This window comes from Microtus ochrogaster, unplaced genomic scaffold (assembly GCF_000317375.1).
Source record: "Microtus ochrogaster isolate Prairie Vole_2 unplaced genomic scaffold, MicOch1.0 UNK9, whole genome shotgun sequence".
Taxonomy (NCBI): Eukaryota; Metazoa; Chordata; class Mammalia; order Rodentia; family Cricetidae; genus Microtus; species Microtus ochrogaster.
This window is the reverse complement of record NW_004949107.1, coordinates 9,020,927-9,029,788: the sequence shown is the minus strand read 5'-3', so window position 1 is coordinate 9,029,788 and position 8,862 is coordinate 9,020,927. Positions and strand designations below refer to the sequence as shown.

At 45.9% G+C, this 8,862-nt stretch overlaps 2 protein-coding genes across 3 annotated transcripts in view; one reads left to right on the top strand and one right to left on the bottom strand.

Annotated features, from left to right (window-relative positions):
- Positions 1 to 3,193, top strand: part of LOC101988098 (zinc finger FYVE domain-containing protein 1-like) — a 6,599-nt gene extending 3,406 nt beyond the window's left edge. Inside the window, exon 3 of the mRNA XM_026788910.1 lies at positions 3,089 to 3,193. Within this exon, the coding sequence (XP_026644711.1) occupies positions 3,089 to 3,193 (105 nt within the window). The remainder of the gene's footprint in view (positions 1 to 3,088) is intronic.
- A 767-nt stretch (positions 3,194 to 3,960) lies between these two features.
- Fam161a (FAM161A, centrosomal protein) overlaps positions 3,961 to 8,862 on the bottom strand; it is an 18,409-nt gene continuing 13,507 nt past the window's right edge. For both annotated transcript variants that reach the window (XM_026788902.1, XM_013353499.2), the window contains 2 exons: positions 5,648 to 5,802; positions 3,961 to 4,639 (listed from right to left, as the gene is read on the bottom strand). In XM_026788902.1, coding sequence (XP_026644703.1) covers positions 4,516 to 4,639; positions 5,648 to 5,802 — 279 coding nt within the window. In that variant the 3' untranslated portion in view covers positions 3,961 to 4,515. The remainder of the gene's footprint in view (positions 4,640 to 5,647; positions 5,803 to 8,862) is intronic.

Below are 8,862 nucleotides of genomic sequence, written 5' to 3'. Positions count from 1 at the left end.
AGTATATCCCATGTTCCTCTTTTTGGGTCTGGCTTACCTCACTCAGGATAGTGTTTTCTATTTCCATCCATTTGTACGCAAACTTCAAGAAGTCCTTGTTTTTTGACTGCTGAGTAGCTGCTTACATATTTTTCCAGAATATAGCACATACTTTTGGAGCCTACAGAAACCAGATAACCCAACCTCGTCTGTAGTGCATTCCTGCTTGTGTATTATTTATCACTATAAACCTTCGGATTTTTATTTTATTCTGTTTGGAGATGGAGATCAAACCCAGGCCCTGGGCATCCTCGGCAAGCGTGCGACCCAAGTTATGCCTCCAACACTGAAAGATTTAATAGAGTACTTCTACTCAAGATTGCAAATAAACTTCCGCGCTGCAGTAAGAGGCGAGGTCGTGACATCTCCCTGGCCTGTGTCCTTCCTGCCTTGTGATGTGGGAGGGACACACGACCTGCCTGTAGCCTGGATGAGACGCAGTGACAAAATATGAGCTGCCGCAAACACTGCACATCCACAAACGGAGTAGGCTCTAAGGGAATGAGAAGAGCGGCCCCTCATGTATGCATCTAAACTCTCTAAAATCCTCCCTTTAGAAACCACTCCGCTGATGACTCTGAAATTAAACAACTGCCCCTTCTAGCCAATCCCACTCTCCCAGCTGGACAGAGATATGCAATCTGACAGCTTCATGACAGGAAACACTGGCCCGCAGAGAAAGGGAAACTGAGGCAGAGCAGGGTTGGTCCCCACAGCCCTGACAGTAAGAGTTATAAAATCTCACTAAACTGTGGAGGAACAAAGTTCTGAAAAATTGATATGGAAAGAATAACAAGAAAAATGCATTTCACAGTATTGTATGTGTCCGGATTGTTACCTTTTTTAAAAAATATTTTTATTTATTTATTATGTATACAATATTCTGTCTGTGTGTATGTCTGCAGGCCACAAGAGGGCACCGGACCCCATTACAGATGGTTGTGAGCCACCACGTGGTTTCTGGGAATTGAACTCAGGACCTTTGGAAGAGCAGGCAATGCTCTTAACCTCTGAGCCATCTCTCCAGCCCCTGGATTGTTATCTTTAATGAACTGTTTATCTTCAACTTCTTTTGAGATCAGGTAGAAACAGACTAACCCAGAAACTCTCTATGTAGCCTAGGGTGCCTTGAACTCAAAGCAATTCTCCTGCCCCAGCCTCTTACGTGCTGGGATTACAAAAAGGGAGCTCAGCCATCATGTCTGGAATACCGACTTTCTTCAGTTCTCTCCTGCCCTGCCTCCTTGGCCACACATCCCTTGGCACAGCCTTGAGGGGTGGCAGATGGGAGCTGTAGTTTCTTCCATCCTAAAGCATGATGAGATAGCTTATCTTTGTGGCAAACTATACCACGCTCTTTTCCTTTACCTGCTGGGTTGTGCACACACATACAAGGTCTATATTCACCCTCAATGCCTTCCTTTTCCTCTGGACCCCTTCTTTCCAATAGGCCCCCAGCGGCAATAGCGCCCTCCCACAGTGACCCTTAACAGTCAACAGTCCCCAAGAAGAGGTGGTCATGTTCTTTATTAATAGTCCAAAGAGAACAGAAATATTACTGAAGCAAAGCAAGCAAGGCTCCGGTGCTGTGTTCCACGTTGACAGCCCATTTTGTGGTTCCATCTTCAGGTTAACGCAGTTACCTTTCTTCTTGGAAAAGTAAGCAGTCCTCAAACAGTAAATGATGATTCTCACTGCATGTTCGGCCTCGCAGACAGTGGAGACAAGGGTCCGGCTACATCTCTTGAATTAAGACCCTCCAGAGGGTTCCCAAGACCACTTCTTCCTGGCTAATATGGTATAATACGCCCTCCGAGCTGCAAAGAAAGCTCAGAATAGAGGGTTTTCTTTCTGTCTTCACTGAGCACAGTGCCAGCCTCGGCAACATAAAACACAGTAAGAGGCCTTTGGGAGCACTGGCCGCTCCAGAGGACCCAGGTTCAATTCCAAACACCCTCAGGAGGTTCACAACCAACGGCAACTCTAGTTCCAGGAAATCTGACACCCTGTTCCCAGTGCACTCTGTTGTCCATGGTATACAGACAAAACACATGCAGGCAGAAACCCACACATAAAATAAAAATAAATCTTTAAAAAAAACCATAAAAAAGGAAGAAAATAGTTGCCAACCAAACCATGAGCCATATTCTTTTCTTGATCTTTTTTGGAGATCATTCCTGAGACCTAATGATAATTTTGCAATTACAGTATGAAACTGGTTGGACATGGAGAGCTGGCTCAGTGCCTAAGAGCATGTACTGCTCTGCAAAGGACACAAGCTTGGCTTCCAGTACCCAACATCAGTCAGCTTAAAACACTTAGAACCCCAGTGCCAGGGAAGCTGACAGTCTTCTGGCCTCCCTAGGCATCTGAATTCACATTCACATACCTGCACATAGATGTACACAGACGTGTAATTAAGAACCAAATTGCCTCGCGGGATGGCACAGGTCTTTAATCCTGGCACTTGAGAGTCAGAGACAAGCAGATCTTTGAGTTTGAGGCCAGCTTGGTCTACAGAATGAGATTTGGAACAGCCAAGGCTATACCCTGGAGGAGGAGGAGGAGGAGGAGGAGGAGAACAAGGAGGAAGAGGAAGAAGAAAGGAAGGAAGGAAGGAAGGAAGGAAGGAAGGAAGGAAGGAAGGAAGGAAATATAAAGTCTTGGGGATGGGGTGTTCATCTGTAATCCCAGCACTCTGGAGGCTAAAACAGGACTGCAAATTTGAGGCCAATCTGGGCTATGAAGCAAGCTCTCAAACAAACAAGCAAAGCCAAACAATGGAAAGCAAGGAAGAGGCTGGGGTGGGGCTTTGCCCGGGTTTCCTCCCCTGCACTAGGAGCAGGCTGCTACAGATTTCCCCATCTCAGCAGGTAAGAAAACTGAAGACCTATCCTGAAGTCATTTCTGTCCTCAAACCACTCTCTCCATGAAATCGAGAGGAGAAGAGAAGTAACGTTCTAAATATGACAGTTTGTGGGCTGTTTTACAATGTTTCTAAATCACTCTGAAGTAGCTATAATTGGAAGCCATTCATCCACTTATCCAGACCTGCATTAAGTTGTCTGCCGTGTGCACGGCCCTGCGTGAGCCGCTAATGCAACACAAACGCGACTCTTCTCAAATGCTGCGATCTAAAAATACTGGCGAGTAACTGAACGTGCGCCCCAGCTGAGAACACACCTTACCAAGCAGAAGGAGGTGCCTGGGAGAGGCCGTCACCGCCTCTATTATTCGTCCTTTGTAAAGCTAATTGCTAGATACGCAATGTCTTACCCTGAAGCATTTTGAAGATGAGTTTTAATTTCCAAAACAGAAATGTGCTTAAAAAGGGAAAAATGACTCAAGATCAAATTAAACCTTGAAGAGTGACAGTAAATTTGCAACAGTGTTACATAGTTAAGCACAAGTAAGTTAGCAATAAAAACAGTAAATCTGAATTACTTTTAGGATTTTCCTTTGGCAAATTAGGATGACAATTTCAGCATATTTAGAACAGGGACGTGTATCTCTCAGTTAAGATTACCACACACTCTGAGTAGTGGGGGTGCTGCCTTTAATCCCCGCTCTCTGGAGGCAGAGGCAGGTGGGATCTCTGAGTTTGAGGCCATTCTGGTCTACAGAACAAGTTCCAGGAAAGCCAGGGATACACAGAGAAACCCTGTATCAAAAAACCAAAACAGACTACTACACACAAAGGCCATAATTACTCTATATGCAATAATACACAGGATTTTTAAAAGTAACATAAATTATCTTAATACTTTACCTATCAAAAAAATTGGGGACATAAGGGGTGTAGCTCAATGGTAGAATTCATGTGAAGTATGTGTGAGCCCTGGATTTAATCTCCACCAAAAAAAAGGCAAAATCAAGAAAGAAAGAAAGAAAGAAAGAAAGAAAGAAAAGAAGAAAGGAAGAAAGAAAAAAGAAAGAAAGAAAGAAAGAAAGAAAGAAAGAAAGAAAGAAAGAAGACGTAGCCATGGTGTGGACAATTTAGCAGTAGATTTTCAGTGCAGAAATTACTGTGAATTTCTAAGTACCTATCTTTTTCTGTATATTACTTATTTAAAAAACAGTTCAGAGAAAATTGAAAATACTTAGTAAATTTAAAAATAGATCTTCAAAAGCTAATAGGTCTCTCAATAGCAAACTCTTTCCCCTACCAAATGTGAACGTGCATTTCCAGAACCAATCCACCTGTGACGGCTGTGGCTCTCTAATCCGCAAATACTTCAAAAACAGAAACAGAACCACCAGCAGCATAAGATCGCCACACTGCAGGGGGCACAGCTGATCGAGCAATCAGTCACCCGCTGCGTGGACTCAGCCTGTCCCAGATGTGATGTCCTGGTTAGGCAGTCCTACACGTGTGCGAGCTGTCCCAGCACATGCTCCGGACACCACAAGGGCAGGGCTGAGGTCCTGAGGCTGCACACAGAAAGGCTCAGGGAGAGGCAGCCTTGTGATTCGGGTTCAATCTTCGGAATTTTCTTCTCTGCTTTCTTTAACATCTTCGGTGTTTTCCTGGCAAGAATCCTGGCTGTTGGCATCACTTAAATAGTTTCCATCCTCATTCTCTCTTTCTTCTTCACAAGAGCTACAGGAAGAAATGTTATCAATCTATCAAAGGAAAATGCCTTGGTTTTGAAGGTACATGGCCTGTGTTACCATGCCACCATAGGGCGCTCCGCCAGCCCACAGGCTCCGCCAGCTACCAGGGCTTCGGAAGCACCAGTGGGAAAATCAAGTATCCCGGACAACCAATTTATTCTAAAACTTGACTCCTTATCGCTTTCTTTCTTTTTTTTAAATATTTATTTATTTATTATGTATACAATATTCTTTCTGCGTGTATGCCTGAAGGCCAGAAGAGGGCACCAGACCTCATTTCAGATGGTTGTGAGCCACCATGTGGTTGCTGGGAATTGAACTCAGGACCTTTGGAAGAGCAGGCAATGCTCTTAACCGCTGAGCCATCTCTCCAGCCCCTCGCTCTCTTTCTTTTTCTCTTTTTCTTTCCTTTCCTTTCTTTCTTTTTTATTCTCTCTCTCTCTCTTTTTTTCCTGGTTTTTAGAGACAGGATTTCTTTATATAGCCCTGGTTGACCTGGAATTGGCTCTGTAGACCAGGCTGGCTTCGAACTCACAGAGATCCACCTGCCTCTGCCTCTCTCGTGCTCAGATTAAAGGTGTGCACCACTGACTGGTGACTCCTTATATTTCAGTCGAAAACAGGCTACACACACACGCACACACACACATTTATGATGTGTCAGAAATATACGCTTGCTGTAAGAACAAATGCTTTATCACTGTATAATACTTATACTGCGTCAAATATGGCAAATATTAGTATATTTTACAACAGTTCCCACGTGCTCCCTTAAGTAAAAGGCTTTAAAACAACAAAAAGCACAGCACATGCGTCCCGCAGCACATGCATCCCCACAGCACGTGCATCCCTGCATCACATGCGCCCCACAGCAATGCATCCCTGCAGCAATGCATCCATACAGCAGTGCATCCCTGCAGCACATGCGTCCCCGCAGCACATGCACCCCGCAGCACATGCGTCCCCGCAGCACATGCACCCCACACCATGATACCTTTCTTTATCCGACGTGCGGCTTCTCAGCTCTTGCCTGGTGAAGTCCTCAGACACTTTTCCACCACGGCCTTTCTCTGAAACAAACTCCTCAGATAGTCCTAGTGCTTTTAGGGTGTTAGCATAGCGCTTTTCCGCTGCCATCCTTGCATTCCTCTACAGGAGAGACAAACCTTTTCAGACGAGAGCAAATGCCATGACGTTCTAGTAAGAGGTATGGATTTCAGAGCACCAGTGAAAACTAAGACTGACAGTCTCGGCGACTGAAACATGCTTCTTCCGTGACTGACACATTTAGGCATGGACCCAGGCGACAGGCACAAGAATGTGCAAGCCAGTACTGTCTATAATAACCAAACTATGAGCAGCCCAAACAGTCAACATCTGGATGAGCAAGCAGGCTACATTACAGTCACAGATAGAAAGAATGAACCAATGAATATAAGGAGACCAGTTATCTAAACCATGGCCTAGCAGGAAACTCACAAATGTAACAGTGAGAAAAGGAACGCTCAGAAGAACAGGAAAGAATACAACCAGTAGACTCAGTCACTGCAAGTCCAGAGACAGGAAAAGCTGCAAACCAGGCAAGGCTGGTTAGAGGTGGTGACCTCTAGAGGAGGAGGCAGAGGGATGGTCTGTAATGACTTGTTACACTGTGGTAAACTTTTAAGATTGCAAAAGTTACCCCCTCAGAAAAGATGAGTAAGGAAAGAGAATGAGCCACGTGTGAGCCAATCCCGTTACTCAGGAGGCAGAGGCTGGAAGAGGGTTAACACAATTTCAAGGCTAGCCTGGGCTATGTAGTGAGTTCCAGACCAGCCAGCAGGGCTGTACAGCAAGACCTATCTAAAAAATAAACAAAGGTCACGTGTCTGCTTCAGCTCAGAATGCAGGGCCGGTGGTAGTGGCTGGTCGGCTCTTCTATGCACCCAGTGTAGTTCTGTCTTTATATGCCATGACATCAGACCATTAAAGATGAAATCATCCATACTGTTATCTTTACTTTATGCGAGAAAGGGGGGATATTTAGAGCTGAGTTCAAATCTCTTGAATTCACTCCTTGGTGGTCCACAGGAGGGTTAATGATCCTTTCACGGTTGCAGCTAACTGAGGACTAGGGGTGTAGCTCAATAGTGGGGTGTTTATACAGGCATGAGGACTAGGGGTGTAGTTCAATGGTGGGGCGTTTATACAGGTATAAGGTCTAGGGGTGTAGCTCAATAGTGGGGTGTTTATGCAGGCGTGAGGTCTAGGGGTGTAGCTCAATGGTGGGGCACTTATACAGGCATGTTTGGGGCTCTGAGTTAAATCTCTAATACCACCACAGAAACACCAAACCAACGAACAAAAACTCCAAACCTAAAAACAAAAAGCCTTCAACCCCAGAACATGGCGGGTGAAGTAGACGGCCTGGCCACCAAGACAGGAAGGGCTACACAGCATGGATACTGACTGGAAAAAACAAGGCAGAGCTGTCACAAGTTGAAAAGCAGCCAGGAGCCCACAGGCTTCAAACATGGGGACAAGGTGCTCGGTTGGCTTCAGCCCAATCTTTGTGCCTCTGAGTGGATCTTACAGGAGATCTGGGACCAAGAATTCCCAACGAACCTCCAATCCGCCTAAAGCAAGGTTTGCAAGGAACAACCCAGCTCCTGCGGACCAATAGCACCCCATATGCAGGGTGTGAGACAGCACCCATCAACACCCAAGAAGACAGGAAACCACGGTTGTTCAACCTAGGGTTCCGCAGAAGACAAAATAGCAAGATCAATTGCGAGGGATTATCATGGCCTCCCAGATACTCTGGGAGACTGAAAAAGACACACAACCTAAAACTTCTGGTAAACTGTACCAATGTTAGTAGTTTTTAAACAATGCAAATGAGACAGGGTGTCACTGTGTGGTACTGTCTGTCCTGGTCCTGTGTAGACCAGGCTACCCTCAAGCTCACAGAGATTCCCCCATTCTCTGCCCCCCCTGCTAAGTGCTAGGATTAAAGGCGTGCACCACTGCATTTGCCTAACCAAATTCATGAGCTCTAGGTTTACTGAGATACTTTGCCTCAAAAATCAAATGAAGAGTGATGGAGGAAGATACCTAACATTGACCTCTGGCATACACACACACACACACACACACACACACACACACACACACACAAGGAAGTGAAAATGTGTGCAGAAATTGTGGAAACCAACAAGTCCTGGTGAACTGAAAACCAAGTGAGAAATGAGAACTGTGCCCCGGAGACTACAGAAGCCAATAAAGTCAAACAACTCCGACGCACTGAGAACATTCCTGGACTAAGCAGGAATACCCACTGGGAGAGGGCTTGTCTAGGAAGCACGGAGTCTGGGGTTCAGTCCCCAGCACGGTGTAAACCAGGAGTGGTGACACACTCTGCAATCCCAGCTCTCAGAAGGCAGCAGTAGATGAGAAGCCCAAGGTCGCCCTTGGTTTTTTCCAAGGCCAGTTTAAGCTACGTGAGACCTGCCTCAAAAAAAGACTGACTTTAACTTGTGGCAACGGTGCCTTTTTTCAGACAAGCCCTTGCTGTAAATATTCCTTTTTTTTCCCATAAAGTATTGATGATTTTATCTTTAATGATCCAATGTCATGGCATCTAAGACTGAGGACTATGGCTGGGCACTGTGACACTTGCCTTTGATTCCAGCACTGGGGAGGCAGAGGCAGGTGGATCTCTGTGAGTTTGAGGCCAGCCTGCTCTATAGAGTGAGTTCCAGGACAGCCAGAGCTACACAGAGAAATCCTGTCTAAAACAAACAAACAAAAATCCAAAAAGGAGAGGGTGGTATCTATCAGTCTGGCAGAGCCACGGGTAAAGGATGTAACAGGGAAAGGGAAAGCTTCAGAGAGTGAAGAGGGACAGGGGCTGAGGAGGCTGACGGGACGGCTGGGGACATGGCTGAAGCAGATTGTCTGCCCCGCCGGTGTGAAGCTCTGAGTCTGACCCCACACATAAAATTAGTTGTGGTGGTACACACCCGTAATTTCTGCACTCGGAGGCAGAGGTTACAAGTTCAAGTTCACCTTGGCTTTGCTGGAGTTTGAGGCCTGAGATACAGGGGACCAGTCTCCAAAACAAAGGCTAGAAGAAGCCAGGCGGTGGTGGTGCACGCCTTTAATCCCAGCACTCGGGAGGCAGAGGCAGGCGGATCTCTGTGAGTTCGAGGCCAGCCTGGTCTACAAGAG